General features: G+C 45.1%; 1 protein-coding gene across 5 annotated transcripts in view; it reads left to right on the forward strand.

Moving 5' to 3' along the window:
- SLC31A1 (solute carrier family 31 member 1) overlaps positions 1-15288 on the forward strand; it is a 28308-nt gene extending 13020 nt beyond the window's left edge. For 2 of the 5 annotated variants that reach the window (XM_072882789.1, XM_072882791.1), the window contains exons 2-6: positions 2813-2874; positions 7524-7680; positions 10049-10121; positions 10512-10680; positions 11342-15288. In XM_072882789.1, the coding sequence (XP_072738890.1) occupies positions 7567-7680; positions 10049-10121; positions 10512-10680; positions 11342-11543 (558 nt within the window). In that variant the 5' untranslated portion in view covers positions 2813-2874; positions 7524-7566 and the 3' untranslated portion in view covers positions 11544-15288. Of the gene's footprint in view, positions 1-90; positions 182-2563; positions 2589-2812; positions 2875-7365; positions 7441-7523; positions 7681-10048; positions 10122-10511; positions 10681-11341 lie in introns of those variants that run through there. The other 3 variants (XM_072882790.1, XM_072882792.1, XM_072882793.1) reach the window with 3 other exon arrangements.
- The last annotated feature ends 1057 nt before the right edge of the window (positions 15289-16345 follow it).

The following is a 16345-nucleotide window of genomic DNA, read 5'->3' on the forward strand; positions in this document are numbered from 1 at the left end:
GGCATGATGCTCCGCTTCATGAAGGTCAGTGCATTGTCTTGTAAAGAACAGTCTGTCCTTAGTTATTTTTTTTTTCTTGTTCAAAGATTTAGAGATTTCCTGAGGAGTCTGCAGAAGCTGGAAGATTAGGAATGACTGACCCCTTTTAGGGAAGTGGATCAAGCAGGGTCTCTAACAGAAGGTGACCAGACAAGTTTGCTATGAAAATAAACTCGATCAAAGGGACGTGTTTGTAGCCATGCTGAGAGGAAGAGCTCTGGCCCCTCCTCTAGTAATGGGGATTGTGCTAAGTGAATGCGACCAGCTTTGCCTTAGTTGTATAGCTGAGTGTTGCTTTGGTTCAAAGCAAAGGACAGGACCTTAAGGGTTGAACCGATGCTGATACTTTATCAACTTCTTTTAATCTTAATTTTAATTAAAAGTTGATTAATGCATATAACTTCGCTGAGCTGCCAAGTAATGTGCAACTCAGGAAGCCTGTGTGAGCCAGCATCTCAACTGGAATCCATAGTCTGAAATTGGACCACTTTTTTTTTTGCTATGTCTGTGAGTGCTATGCGATAGTTACATGTGGAGGGTGCAGCCTGTTTACGGGGACAGAGCAGCCCTATAATGAGAGGGACAAATGTGTATTGGTACAAGTGTGGAATGCGGGAAAGAAACACAAGGATTTGGTAAGAATAAAATAAGGAAACGGTGGCAGCCAGGAGCCCTGAAGGATAGAGGTTTGCAGCTCAGGTAAGTGTGAGAAAACAGCAAAATGACTCCACTTGGCAGGGCTCTCTTGTGATCTTTGCAAGGACCTGCAAACCCCCGTGAATTCCCCCCGGCACCGAGGAGGGGCATGTACTCTCAGAGCATGATTATTGGCCCCAACCGTGTGATCTGGCTGTGCTGCAGAGAACCTGAACTGAACTCTGGCTTAATCCCTCACCCCCAAACCTCCCTGCGTGGGTGGCATTTGCCATGAGGCTTTGCTCCACTCTCTCCCCATATCCTGCCTCTAGGGTTTGTCAGCCTTGCCTTAAGAAAGGGTCTAGCTCAGCCTGGGCAGATACCATCAGTCGTGGGTGTGGCTCATGCCAGGGCATTTTTGATATGCCGTGTTCTCTGCCGTCCCCTTCAGCATCCATGACTGTGCTGTAATGGTTCCAGCCTGGGATCCTTGATGGAGGTGATGGCAGAGAACCAGTTCTCCTGCATGGCTTTCTCCCCTCATGAAAAACTAACAGCCCCGTAGGTTATTTTTAAAAGTCCATTCTTCTGCTTGTGTTGTGTATGATAGCTGCCGAAGAGCTGGTCTACATGCTACCAGCTTGGCTGCGTCTAACATCCCTGATGACTGCTTCCATCTCTGCATGTCAGAGTCCGCCCAGACATCATCCCCTTTCGAAGCTGAACACAATATGTTGTGTGTAGCCCTGCTCAGCTCTTTTTTTTGCCCATCATTCTCTACTCCCTACACTCCACCCTCTGGCATCTCAAGCTGGACATCCTCCAGAGTACCTGTCTTCTTCCTTCAAAACCTTCTGAAACCCATCTGTATAAATAGTTCAGCTGTATCCCTTCCACTTACAGGTGGAGAGGGAGGATGTGCCCTCTGTCACACAGTGTATTTTTCTGCTTGACTCCACTGATCTGGCTTGAATGGATTTGCAAGCTTCTCTGGTCATGGACAAAACCCAGGAAATACAAACTAATGCAGCCTGACAACCTAACCCTCAAAATGTATCGGAGCTCCTCTCCTGAGCCGTTCCCTTCTCTTTCTTGCTCTTTATCCGAACCCCTTCTAGTGTGTTGAGCTTTTAGGAAGCCTTGAACTTCTGGTAAAGGCTTTTGGTTGGGACTCTAAGGTGGTGACACAGTACCGGGCCAAGCCACACAGTTCTGCTGTGACCTTGCAAACATCCCTTAAATTCTTAATATAGCACTAAGAAGTCCTTCTTCAGGAGTTGCGCAAGGGAAAAACAGAGGTGTGCCATTAAGAATTGTGCTGGGCACAGCACAGTCCCTCCTTGTGTGTCTGAGTTCCACCCTGGGGTTGCTGAAGCTGCCTGGGAGAGCTCCGAGGGGAATTTTGACATTGGAGAACAACAGTGTGTATCAGTAAAACATGTTATATTACATTACTGAAGAATGATCTATTTGTTCCCCGCATCTTTAAAGTGTGTCTATATAGCTTGGTGTAGGAGGGCTTTGGCTGCCATTGCTGGATAATCCTACAATATGAACGGGTAGAATTGGTCTGTCCCTCAGCTGTGCCTTTAAGCAGCTCTGGAGCTAAGCCTGGGATCCTGGAGGAGTCACAGCAAGTCCACCCATTTGGAAAGGAAGCTGTTAAAGTTGTCAAGTTTGCCAGGAAATGAATAAACTAGAAGCAGTGCTAAAGTCTCATGATGACTAGCTCAGACCATTCAGTGGAGACCACAGTTAGAGCCAGTGAACAGTGCTGTAGTGTCTGCAGACTCCCTGCTTCCCCTCCCACCTCCATTTACAGCACTTTAAAAAAAAAAAAAAAAAAAAGGATTGGGCTTGAGACCACAAGCTCAGAGCCAGTGGAGCTCAAATAGTCTGCCAGCTGGACTGCTGTAAGTAGAGCAGTGATAACTTTTGGTTGCCTTTTCCATTACGTATGTGTTTTATATGTAGCATTCCTTTGTGTCATGCAGGACTGAGACGCATGTGATGTGCAAGCAAGAGATCTTTGCCTTTCCAACTTGCTATTTTTGATCTTTTTCCCTTGGATTTCTCTCAGAAGCTTTGATTTTAATTCTTAGTAAATCTTACAAGGTGTTTTTCACTTATTTTTCAGGAGAAGAGAGGGACCTCCTGACCCTGTTCTTGCTACGAAAAGCGTTGGTGGAGAGACCCTAGGTAAGAATCACTTCAGCTGTGTTGAGACAGAAGTCTGGAGGCTTCTGTGCAGGAGCCAGCCCCGTCGCTGTGGCTGGCGTGCTTGCTGCCGTTGCGCGCTGGGCCACTGCAGCAAGCACCATCTCGGTTGAACATGTAACTAGTGTAAAGGAGACTGAAGGGGTGTTTTTTCAGGCTCCAGTGCTTTTGGGCAGCGCCAGTGGAATTAGTTTTATTTCTTGCTTTTTCAGAACTGGCATGGGAAAGATGAGGCACTGTTTTGAAGGGAAGAGTTTGCTGCTCTAATGGGCATTGATTTAGGGCTCCGTTGTTAATCCTGTTAGAGTTCTGATTTGGAAAGGGGCTTTATTCCTTTTGAATGTGACTTTAAGGAAGCTCTGTTCACACACCGTGTTTCAGACCAAGCTGATTTCTAAAGTACTTTCTGGGAGCTTGGCAGATCCTTCCTGTCTGTGCTGTTTCTGCATGTCCTGTGTTTCTGCATGAAAAGGTGTATCTGGAAGGCTGTTTGTCACAGGAAAAACTCTGTGATTTACTGTGGAGTGACAGGATTCTGCATTAACAGGGCAGAAGCAATAGACTGGGAAACTGTGGTGGAGGTTATGTATAATTGCAGTCATCTTATGGCTGAGACCTGCTTGAGAAGACTGCTTTGTGTTTGGCATCTCACCAGGTCCAGCTTGTTCACCCGTTGTTTCTGTTGTGCACTGGCATAAGATACCTGTCTTTCCTCCCCTTCTCTGTGCCCTGGAGTTGTGAACGTGGCTTCCTTGTATGTGTGAGATGAGGCAGCACTGGTTAAATACTGGTGGAGAGTGAAAGTAAGTCCTAATGCTGAACTCTAGCTAACAGTTTGTTGTTGTCAGATCCTGCTCCTGGCTGCACATCGCCCTGAACCAGCTCGGTTTGCTGAGCTGCCAAGGTGGCATTGCAGTGGAGGGATAGAAACTTCTATCTGAACAGACCCTCCCTATGTGCTGAGGTTGGTCCTGCTCCAGGATGATGGCTTAAAGTAAGAGAAGTCCTGTGTGTAGCTCTGAGTCTTGCTGTTTTCCTTAAGAATTTGAGGGGTCATGAAATGGAGGCTGTGGCTCCTCTGACCTGGGGTGACAGCACTGAGAGGGAAAGAAACAAGCCCTGGAGAGAATTTCCTCATTCCTCTCTCCTGTCCCACCCTGTTTGTTTTCTTATGCGGTAGGCTACTGCAGAGTACAAAAAACCCCGTGTGTGTGCGTCCCTGGTAACAGTGCGGCATGGAGGCAGGTGCACCATGAGGTCTGTGCCCTTCAGGTGTGCAAATGCTTTGAAGTACCTGAGCCTGCTGCAGCCACAGTCTGTTCCAGATCCCCTCTCCAGGGCGTGCTCAGGAATTCACTCCAATGCCTCTCTTTCTCTCTGTGCAAACACGTGGAGCAGGCAGCAGTCGAGAGATCAAGTCACCCATTCAGACAAAAATACCTGCTGCTGAAGTGCTGGATTTGCACAAGACTAAACCTATTTAAAGAATTTGCGATAATAGAAACTTATGTGTGAGAATTTTTTCCTTCAGGTATGGAGTCAGACTTGTTAAAAACAGTGCCCTTCTTTTTGTGATACCCACAGCTCCGTGTCAGTCAGCTTGTCTCTTAAGAGACTGTGCAAGCAAACTAGAGATTTGCAGCTTGAAATATTACACAGCCATTAAACTGTTCCTGCTGCTGCCCTAGATATTGTTTTTTACCCCAAGGCACAGGTAGAGACCTCCTAAGTTGTAACTCGGAGAGTGATTGTATGGGGGTGTTCCACTGAAAGGGATGTATTTTTAAACAGAAATTTATCCACGTGTTGGTTGCCTTTAGTAACACAAAAGGCAGCTGAAGTGGCTCAGTCTAGGTTATTTCCTTTTAAGCTACTTAATATCCCATCCTTTTCAGGATCTCATAAAATGTCTTTCAGTGTTGGGTAACTGCAGTAGGGGGTTGGATTTGGCGTTGGAGCACTAGTATAGCAGGGTGGGAAGGAGCTACACAGGTGAGTATCAAGCATGCTCTTTGTAACCTGTACCAGTACCCTGCTCATCCACATGCAGCCACTTGTAAATACTTGACCTTGTTGTTTGTTAATACACTGTAAGTATCTAGAGAACACATCCCCTATTTCTCCCTTTCTGAAGACCAGTGATGGTAAATTAGTGAGAAGTTGGACACAACCCAACCACGAAGGGAGTTTTTAATCTGGTAAACAGCCAGGGCTTCTGTGGAGCATATTGGAACCTGCAGAGTTTGGTGAGAGCATGGAATCCTAAAATGAATAAATAATCGAATTGGACAGTAGTCACTAGTGAGAATGTTACATTGCTTTTGCTTTGGATGCATCAGTCAACTGAAAGAAGAAGAGGGAGGAGACAAGATTTTGGCTGGGGGAGAGGGGAGGTTCTTACATTACTTCTTTCCTCTTGCGGCACACTTATCCTCTTTGATCCCGTGGTGTAAAGCACTGTGGCTGTTCTTCTCCCTTCCCTGCTGCAAAAGACAATTTGAAGTTTGTGTGTCTTGGCAGAGGATTCCTTTCCCAAGTGTTTGTATTTTGGGACTTCAGTTCTAGCGCTTGAACATTTCATCTCTGGGACAGTATAACCTTCAAAGCTATGCTGTATGAAAATCACACCATTTGTTCTGCAGGTATCCTTTGGTAATGCTTTTCTGTGTCAGGTGAGCTGCTTCTTGCATTAGTGTCTCTCTTTTTTTTTTCTCCCCCTTTTTTCTGAGCTGGTTTTCTGGTCTTAATATTTAATTTTATTCCATATTCTTAATATAACATTTTTCTGAGCTGGTTTTCTGGTCTTAATATTTAAGCACAAATCGGGGGCGGAGTGAGCTAAAAACTATTAGCAGAAATAAAGAGAGGGAATACATTCTGCTTTTAGCCAGTGCCATTAGATTATATTAGAAGTTAACTTTCCAGGGGAGTTATTGTGAAGTTGTCTAATGCAATAAGAGATTGGCTACAACCTTCATCTGCACAGAGATGCAAAAAATCCCTGAGCTCTGTATTGCTGGTGTAGCTTATACCAGCTGACTTGGGTGCATACAGGTGCTTACTTGTATTATTTAATTTCATTGTTTGCAGGGTGTATTAATTCTTTCTCTGGAGTTCTTCCCCAGCACTGCTGACTTAGTTTCCTTATCGTCCCCAAATCTTTAACATCTCTCATTGCTCTTTTTAATTTAACTCCAAAGCCTTTTGAGATCACTCTCTGTCACTGATGCTCCGCAAGGCTGCATGGCCAGTCGTGTTCTGGGCCACCAGTGATTCCTGCACGGCTGTGTCATAAGGTTACTGTCACAGACTGAACCAGCTCCACCATCAGCAGGTTGCCATTTGGGGTTTTGTTTGCTAGTGCTGCTTTCAGTTTAGAAAGCTCTTCTAGAGTTTCGTGTCCCCTTTCCAATCTAAATATATTCATACCTATCTGTTCAAACACCATATTATCTTTTAGCTTAAAAAGTTATTTTTTCCCAGTTGTAAACACTCCTGATGATTTATCTGAAGTACATCTTCTCCTCATTTTTTTTTTTAAACTTTAATTTGATAAAGTGTCTGTACTTTGTTTTTTATTTCACTTGGTTTTACTTGAGTGCTGGACTAAACTGGGAGGGTACACAGTATTCCAGACAGGATCTAGTACAGCAGTGCCGGTACTTACTTATCTTCAGTGGTATCTCACCTGGACTGTGCTAGGGTTGCCTTTGCCTGGCTCTGTCACACTGACAGATGCTGTCGTTTCAGGACTGACTGGTATTCCCAGGTTGTTTTCTCTCCTGTTGCTGTTTCCACCTGGTGGCTTTTCATTTCACACCAGAAATTGTCCCTGGTTCCATCCCAAGTTGTGCTGGGGTGCAGAGCGCAGAAGCCATGTCCACATCTAACCACAAGGTGTATTTTTATTTTTAATGTAGTGTGTCCAGACATATCTGATTTGCAGTAACCAGATTAGGGATTTGAACTGGCAGCCTTTTCAGTGTTTCTCTCATTGTGTGTAATGTGATTAGAGGGGAAATGTGACAATGTAAAGCTCATGGAAATGAAATTGGATTGCCTGTGGCTATTGCAGACCTTTGCCTGGTAATAGACCTTGTACCATCTAACATAATTTCTTTGTTAAACATGTTCCCAATAAAATGCGTAACTGTCAATTAAGAGAAATACTGTAATCTGATCCTTTAGTATATGCAATTTAAAATGGGGCTTGAGATATTTTTGCCTCTTGCATGACTGCAATTGAGAAGAGACTTGGGTTTTTTCTTCTTAGAGATAAGAAATGTTCCTTTATGCTGAGCGCTTGTCCCCATGCGCTACCTCAATCAGATTAGGCAGCCCTTCTGGCAAGAATGTTTAGGATGGTGCAGCAATACGATGATGTGGCAATACGATGATGGTGCAGCAATTCCTTGTCTGTGGCTCAGAGGGACACACCTCCTTTAAATTGTCCTTCTCGCTTTGCTGTGTGTTCTCTGTAGTCAGAGTGCAGGACCATGAGGATGCTCCAGAAGCTTATCCAGAGGCAGTCGTTCTCAGTGGCTTAGAGTATTTTCTCTTGCTGTAGCAGTAGAGAGACCATATTCTGTTTAGAAAAGTGCTTCTTACTATATTTTTTTTTTGTTTTTCAGGGTCCCACTTTTCTCCGTGCCTTTTTGAATATCTGTCGTAAAGATGTCTTACGATCACCACATGAACAGCTCCATGTTGCCAACCGCACATCCTCCTGAACATCATCATTCAATGGCAGTCCCAGCACATGGTCATGGATCTGACATGATGATGATGGTAAGTGGAAAGGTCATAATTAACCAGAGAGCTTTTCCTTGTCTGTGGTTCAGAGTAACTTGTCATCTTAAAGACTATGCTCTTGAGAATCGGAAATTAAACTTAGTTTTGGAAGGCATGAATCAGTCCAGTTAAACACAGACCCCCCTTGTGGCTCTTCTGGAATGAAGGAGTGGCATGAGGTGATATGCAACATGAAATGTATTTCAGAGCTGGAGATCCTTTGGCAAAATGGCCTTTTCTTGCAAAAACCTTTCTAGCAGCCAGGTAAAGGTGTCTGCTCTCTAGCCAGGTAAAGGTGTCTGCTCTCTAGCCAGGTAAAGAAATGCAAAGTAAGCATTTGCTTGCAACAAACGGAGATGGATGGTGTTCTCCAGGCTGTTAGTATTAGCAAAAGCCTTAACTGGCACTGAGAGGATTGCACACTAGTATGATGGATTGTGCTGACCTGCAGGTGACCAAGCTCTGTGCCCTTTTCCTCCTGAACTTTAAGTATGCACTTGGTTTGGGGAGCAAAGTGCTACCAGGGCTCTTTGCCACATTGGCATTAAGGCTGTGTTGGTCCTGAATCCTGCTGCTCTAGCTAACTTTGATTTAAACAAGTTCAGACTTGTGCATGCTGGCATCACTGAAGCTTTGCAGAGATCCTGGCCAGAGTTTCCATGGAGATGACCGTAGGATCTGTGTTTGTGTGTAGCCAGCTCTAGGGACTTTTTCAGCATTTTCTCCCTTTTCTAAATACTTTTGGAGTGAGTTTCAGATTATTAAAACATTACTCTCTACAGTTAAACTTTGAAAGGAGGGGAGCATGCATTTCCATTTCAAATGAGAATATACTCAGGAGTATATTTTGCAAGCCTTCAGTTAAAGTTTGCCTGCCAGCTATGTGCCCCAAAGAAGGAATCAAGAATCACTGCTTCTACTTATATTGCAAACAGTATCATAGCAGGAGAAGAGAGGACTAGAACAGCCTTCCCCTTTGTGAACATGGCCCAGTACAAAGCCCAGTAGTGCTGGTGGAGCTTGCAGTCCAGCATTGTCACTATGTCCTTGCGAAGCTCTTTGTATAATCTAATGGCTAAGTATTGGCATTCTCTGATGTGTCACTTTCCATATACATGCCATTTCTTTACAAGTGTCAAGTGCTCTTATCTTCAATGGATAGTTACAGGACCCTGCCTTACCCTGCAACTGAAAACTGTGATTAATTGCACAAACTTTTGAATTAACATTGCACATAAAACTGTCAGGGAAGGAAGTAAATAGGTACAGCATCTTAGATAATACACTGAACACATTTTAATGTATGCATATTCCCATTCCTCACTTGCACCAAGTAACAGGCTCTGTTTCAGCTGTGGTTTATGGAACTAGGCTGTAATGCTCTTTGGTTTGTGCGGTTTTTGTTTTAAATGTAAAAATGTTAAATTAATTAAAGAAATGGAAGTACTCTCTAAAAGTTGTTATATAGTAATTTCTGCTCTGGGGGTAATCAATGTCTGCTGATTCTTATGGATGCTGAAATTAGTCATAATTCTGATCTTCAGCAAATAACCTTAATTGAGGGGAGTTCAACGAGAAGTTCCTGTAGCTTAGTGAGTACTTGACATGTGAAAACACTGTATGCAGCTGTGGTCAAGACACGCTAAACTGCAATGTAGTTACCTGGATGGGAAGGTTATATGAACTGGTGCTGGGGGGATCATTGATGTCTCCCCTTCCCACGGCATTCACTATGCAGGTTCAGGAGCCCTTATTTTCACCCAGGGGAAGCTGTGGTCCTGCTTTATATATACTAGTCCTTGTTGTACCTGTATTTAGGCCTCTATTTCCCATAGGATATTAGGAGGTTCTGTAGGGAGACAATAGTCTGCTGGCACATTGCAGGATAGGACCAGAGGATTCAGCTATACAAGCCCTTATCCGTATGAGCTCATATGAGGTCAAGGTGGGGAGAAGAAAGTGCCCTGTACCCCAGCTCATGAGTAGTCATGAGGAGGCAAAGATGAGTTCCACAGAGACATCCCCAATCCCTGAGTACTTCTGATGCTGAGGAGAAAAGGAGCTCCAAAAGCAAGGAGAAGGCACTTTTCTGTAGCAGGTGCTGTGAAGGACAGTGCCTTCTGCCCCGGGGCACTGCCTAAAAGAGCTGCCTACTAGAATTGGAACCTGGAGCATCTTTAGCCACGTCTCGCGTGTGTGTGTTACACTAGATTTACTGAAGAGTTTTTTCGAGTCTTATCTGGTGACCAACTGAAATTATCTAAGTTCTTGTCATAATACAAAAACCTTTGCTAAATCTTGTTGCGAGCTCCATCTCAGGATGAGCTATTCAGGCTCCTCTTGATGTTCTTTATGTTTTGGGCAGGCAATGACTTTCCACTTCAGCTATGAGAATGTGCCATTGCTGTTTTCTGGACTTGTAATCAACACTCCTGGAGGTTAGTAAAACTGTCTTGTCCAGTCCAAACAAAAAGTTTGCAATTGATTAATGTTTCAGGAATTACCTTGCTATTTATGCCAAAAATACGCAGGCACACTGTGTTGAGTGTGTTTTAAATGGCACCTGTGGGGCAAAAGAAAAAGGGAGATGTTTGTATAGTTTGAGAATTTGACTGGTCTTATTAGCAAAAGTTGATTGCTGGTTTCACTTCATGGCTGAAGTTCCAATTAGTGTATGGATGAAATCCACATTTACCATCTGCATATGCGTGCACACAGGGCCCAGCCATAGCCTGTGCAGTTGTTCAATTGCACAGTGTCTCTTCTGACATGTTTTGAAGCAAACGCCTTTTGTTGCACAGATACTATAATGTTTCCTCTTTTGTCAGAAATGGCTGGTGCTTTTGTGGCCGTCTTCTTCCTGGCCGTGTTTTATGAAGGCCTTAAGATCGCCCGAGAGTGTCTGCTCCGTAAATCCCAAGTCAGCATTCGCTACAACTCCATGCCAGTGCCAGGTCCCAATGGCACTATCTTGATGGAGACGCACAAAACTGTTGGGTAAGAATTTCACTTCCTTCTAAGACAAATTTCTTCAGCGGCTGACAAAGGTGAAAACTGGGACAGAAAAACTTTATGCAGCCAGTATTAGTCTCTGCAAACTATATTGACTCCAGATTGGGACACTGCTTGACACTGGAGGACACTGAGCTTGAGTCACTTGGCCATCCTTTAGGATTGGGGACAAAATGAGGAAAGCAGCAAGGAGTCAGATAAGCTTGTTTTTTTTCCAGAGCAGTGATGAACACATCTGGGGAGTTCCCAGGAACAGAATTTGGGTGTTATAGCCAGCGGTCCTGACAGAAAATACTTAGGATCCTTCTGTTGACAGGTAGTCAAAGCCTCTACTCAGAAAAGAAGCCATTCTGCTTACTGAATGTGGGGGTAAAAATAAGCTTGTTAGTTTCTCAGCTAAAAGTTTTGTCCTCCCAGCAAGTACCACGCTTTCCTTGTTATCAGTCAGCTCTGTGGGGAAAAACACAGTTACAAGTGACAGATGCATGCAGAAGTCTATGTCCAGCCTGCTTTGTTATATTCTCTGCCATTTCATGCCCACCCTGGCATCCTGTCAGCCTAAGAGCTAAGTTTTCTCTTTGGGGATGTGCATTGTCCCGTCTGTGTTTCATGGATGCTGACTGTTCTTTGGGGTTTGTGTTCTCAGACAGCAGATGCTGAGCTTCCCTCACCTCCTGCAGACTGTACTGCACATCATTCAAGTCGTGGTCAGTTACTTCCTCATGCTGATCTTCATGACGTACAACGGATACCTCTGCATAGCTGTAGCGGCAGGGGCAGGGACGGGCTATTTCTTCTTCAGCTGGAAAAAGGCAGTTGTTGTGGATATCACGGAGCACTGCCATTAACACTGGATCCTGCCCAGAAGCCTCCCCACCCCACTGCTCTCTTGAAGTGCAGCCATCATGAGGACTGGATCATTCCTAAGATGAAAGAGAAACAATATAAAGAAAATCATCTGGAGTTCACCGCAAGTTCCTAGCTGGGACGTAGGGATGTGAGGAGCTGGGGTATGCTGCTCCTCCTTGCTGCAGACTGGCAGCAGGGTTGACTCTTGAGGGTCCCGTGGTAGCCATTCTCGGCTAGGATTTGCTTATTCTTAGATTATGCCATGATTGAAATTAGTTGGCTGACAGAAATGTTTTGGGTTTTTTCTTTAAAAAGAATAATTTCTACATTTTATTTTTAAATTTAAATGCTCATCTGTGAGGGTTTTATGAACTGTAGGTAAAGATCAAAGTTGCCAATGGAGCCTATGTGTGTGAATGGCTATTTTAATTTTACTTTTTTTCAATGTGTACATAATGCCAGGGGAGGAGATCTCCCTGGCATTGTGGCTTTTGGGGCCAATGACACCTTCTGTTGCAGAAGGACTCAGCCTCTGAGGAAGACGTGGTGCTGCACATCAGACACGCTCAGGTGTGTCCTGCAAGGGAGTACTTTGACATAAGTATGTGACTCATGTGCTTCAGGGGGGTCTGGATGAGGCTGTCCTCCAAGCCCATCAGAGTATGATGAGTGTTGTTAATCTTCTGATGTATCCAGCAGCTGCTGGCGATAACATTTGGGTTTGGCTGCTTTCACTTCCCAATCATGGAAATATATGGAGTAGATGCAGGACAATTGTGTCTTTACAGGGCAGAAAGATTTTAAATAAACCATTGAACCCACATTTACTTCATGTTGAATTGCACCTGGATGGATCTAGAACTTGACTTTTGGTTTACTAAAACTAGTTCTGTAAATAAGGCAAGAGCTAAATAATGATTTAATGACAGTGAAGGTTAAAATGTCTGAAGAGAGCATTCCTTAACTGAGATGAAGTAAAACAACCATCTTCCTGTAAAGGAGAGATTTGAGGAAGAGAAGAAAGAAAAGATAGGACTACAGCAGCCTTCGGTCTCTTCTCAGGTGAAATTTGGAGCAGCTTGGGCTGATTAAAAAGTATTCCTGACCCAGATGACTCCTCTTTGTCTTAATAATCATGCTGTGACCATGTTAGCTTGGAGGTGCAAAAGTTATCAGTGCCAGTGGTGGACAAGTGTTGTAGTGCAGTGAAGAACTTCCCGTTCAGTGCTGTGAGCTCTACACATTTCACAGGCAAGGCAGGCTGTGACACAGGCAAAACCAGCTTACTGCATGCGTGATGCCCAGAACATGCTTTGGGTTTTCTAGGGAGCAGTTTTGGTTTAGTACTTTGTTATTAAACTGCTTCTTGTTGTAGGGAATGTTGTGCAGAGTATGGTGCAAAGCTGGAGTCTTCATTCTACTCAGGATGCCCAATTTGTGCCAGTAACTGGCTGAAAGGGAAGATGATGGGATTTTCAGAAGGCCATTGAAAAACAGGCACCACTTTCAGACTGGGGCTGATGTCTGGGATTTGCCATGAGAACAGGGAATCCTTTTGAGATGAAAGTGTCTGGGCACATGCAGTAGCAGTTTTTTCTCCGAAGATGCTACTAGTCACGCTGTTAGCTGTAGCTGTGTGAGGAAAGCTGATCTTTGAAGAGGCATTACATTCCTTTAGCCCATAAGCCTTACAGGGCGAGGCCCATCCCTGTGTATGTGGGTTCTTTGCTGTACTGATGCTACTACATCAGCACAGAGCCCACCCTTGCCCTGCCACCCTCTTCGAAAGGCAATGGGAAATTTGTTACTGCCGCTACCAGGATCTTGAATTGCACCACTAAAGTCAACTGTCCTGGGTTGATGCCAGGTATTTATTTGGACATCTTGTTTTCTTTGGGTAGTGCAAATACAGAATAAAAGGAGATGAGTTAAAAGCAGGCTCAGGTTTCTAAAGAGCTTCTTTCTGTAGCAAATTTGCATCTGGATGAAAGAGGCAAAGATATTTTCATGGAAAAATTCTAGCCACCTCCTGATGAGAGATAGGAAAAGCTCTTCCCCAGGCTGATCTTTGAAAGGAGTTATGTCTGTACAGACTGCAGAAGGACATACTGATGCCCTCTCTCTGCATCTATCATGAAGGTAAAAATCTTCTGTGCCCCCTAAGCAATTAGGCCTCACTGTGAGAGCGGAAAACAGACCCTTCCAATCCCTGTATGAGAGGTGAGGAAATCATAGTGCTTGTCAAAGAAAATTGAAGCAGTTAAGTGCTGGAGATGGTGGTTCATGTTTTGAAAGCTTTACACTGCAGGGGCTTGATCCCTGAAGGAGTTCAGAGCCGACGTTGCCAACACCGCTCTGATTGGTTTCTCTTGAACGAGATGGAGTTGTTGCCGTTGCAGGGATGTCTGATCATAGGATATAGTCACGAGTGGCTTTGCATGATGACACTAGTTACTTCATATACCTCTTGCTGTGTCTTTCTCTAAAATAGAACCTCTGCTTGGCCTGATCTTCTTGCTATCAATTTTTAGCCACCTTTCCTTGTATTCAAGTGACCAGACTTGAATTCTCTGATTCAAGTGGTCAGAGATTAATGACTCAGAGATTAGGCAATAGCCGTGGCTTTTACAATATAAATTCAGTTCTCTTGTTAGCTTTTCTGCCTCATTCTATGTGTAGCACCTGTGTCCTTGAAATTGTTTCCCCCTCCCGAGGATGAGTACCTCTGTCTTCAAAGGGTCATCTCCTGCCCATGCTCACACAGGAGGGCACACAGCTTTCTCCAGTGTGCAGAGAGGGGAGTGATGCTGACCTAGCAGCGGTCACCTGGGGAGCAGGAACCTGGGCAGAAGTCTCCCAAGTGTCTAGCAAGTGCCCCAGCTACCTTCCAGCAGCCTGCAAGAATGATGGTTTGAGCATTGGGCAGTACCAGAGTTAGAAGTGGGAGGCCAGGCTGGGCCTTGGGGAGAGGTGCGCAAGGGAAGGTCTGAAGGGAAGGTGGTTAAGGAAGGATGGAGGGCTGTGTCCTCTCTGCTGCTGAGCTCACTGATACAGCGAGGCACAACCAAGAAAGGGACATTTCCAGTCCATGTCTCCCTGCCAGCTTTGGCCATGCTTTCTTTTAGTTCAGTGGTGACAATCCAGAGAAGCCACCTACCTCCCTGTGTCCTGGCCTCCCCCTTGTCCACCAGATGCCACCAGCTGCCATGTTCTTGGCCCAGGTTGCCATTTGCTTTGCCAGAGTTTGAGCAAAACCCGGCCTCCCTACTGATGACTTCTACTGACTGCTTTTGGTGCAGTCCCAGCCTTTCTGCGGGCTGTATTTAAAGTTGTCCTGGTAACACTAAACTCACACTAAGGGAAGTGAGGACTCTAATGATTATGAGACTTGAGTAAATTAAATTGTATGTCAACACACATGTAGCATGCTTGGAATGTGATGTCCTGCATCTGTCTTTGTACCCTGATGTTTGAGCTCCACATGCTGTGCCTCTGGATTATCATCTTGGAAGAAGTGCACAAAGTATCTGGGCTGTGTTCATCAGCTGGCTTTTGTTGTTTTTCTTCGAGTGCCTTTTCAGTTTGTCTGGAGTCAGTCCCACCAGATCCAGCAGGATTTCTAGTTTTGTTTACAGTGGACTGTCATTTTTTTTTTTTACTCTTGCTCTTTGTGGAGGTAACTTGTCTAATATTACTGTGATTATCAAGAATCTCCTGTATATAAATAACAATAAAATAGATTGCATTTTACTGTGGTGGATGTGTGTTTTGGAAACAATCCTCAATGCTGAGACTGCAGCTGAAGTGGAGGCTGGCGGCTCTTACTGCAGCATTCAGAAAGAGACTCCAAGAGTGTCTGCTTTTATATAGCAAGAGGCCCCACAGCCAGGCAATCCAGCCTGGCCTTCCCCAGCCCCTGAGCTCTGGCACAATTCTTCTGTGCCTGCTGTGACAGCACGAGTGAGCAGCAGGGGCCGAGTGTCCATCTTCAGGTGGCTGGGGATGGGAGTGAGGAGTAGCGTCCTCTGGGCCTGCCCCAGCCACGAGCAATAAGCCCTGAAGCTGCTGGAACGGGAATGGGGGAAGTCACTGATGCATGAGTCGCCATTCGTTTCAGTCCAGTTACACTTTGCAGAGTGAGGGGAAAGCCGAGATGGAAAGAGGGATCGGTGCTTCCCAGATCTGCTTTCCCCTACAGAGGGAGGAGTCGAAGGACAAGCGTTTTAGGGAGCTGTAATAATGAGCCCCTCAGTGCATGGAAGGTGTCTGTGCCCAGCAAGGAATACCGGTCTCCCTCACAGAGTTTTACTCTAGATTGTATTCGTCCATACAAGAGAAATGAGGGGCTGGGTTGGTTTTTCTTCCCCTGTGCAACTGAAGGATGTCTGGAACCTGCTAAGATGTTTCCCTGTGAGACCTGGGCATGCTGGGAATCCCTGAATAGCAGGGCAATCCCTGAGAATTTTGTGGTGTTAGACTGGAAAAGCAGCTCTGCTCTAGGCCAGACTGTGGCTCTTTCCAGTTTGAAAAGTTTTAAGTTCTGTATGTTTCCCCAGCCTGACCTGAAATCTGATGCACCTACAACACATGAAACATTAATTTAACAAGTCCGGTTTGGAGCATTGCTTGGGACACTGAAAAAATATAACTGATCGCCATGCTGGAAGATGGTAGAAAACAATCCCAGCCAGGAGCAGAGAGAGCCTCCAGTCCCATCTCTGAATTCCCTGTGGGGGTCCTGGTGCAGGCCCCAGGGCTGCTGGCACCCTGCTCTGCCTCCCGCCCCAGGCTGGAGGGAACA

Source organism: Ciconia boyciana, chromosome 18, assembly GCF_034638445.1.
Source record: "Ciconia boyciana chromosome 18, ASM3463844v1, whole genome shotgun sequence".
In the NCBI taxonomy this organism is placed as follows: Eukaryota; Metazoa; Chordata; class Aves; order Ciconiiformes; family Ciconiidae; genus Ciconia; species Ciconia boyciana.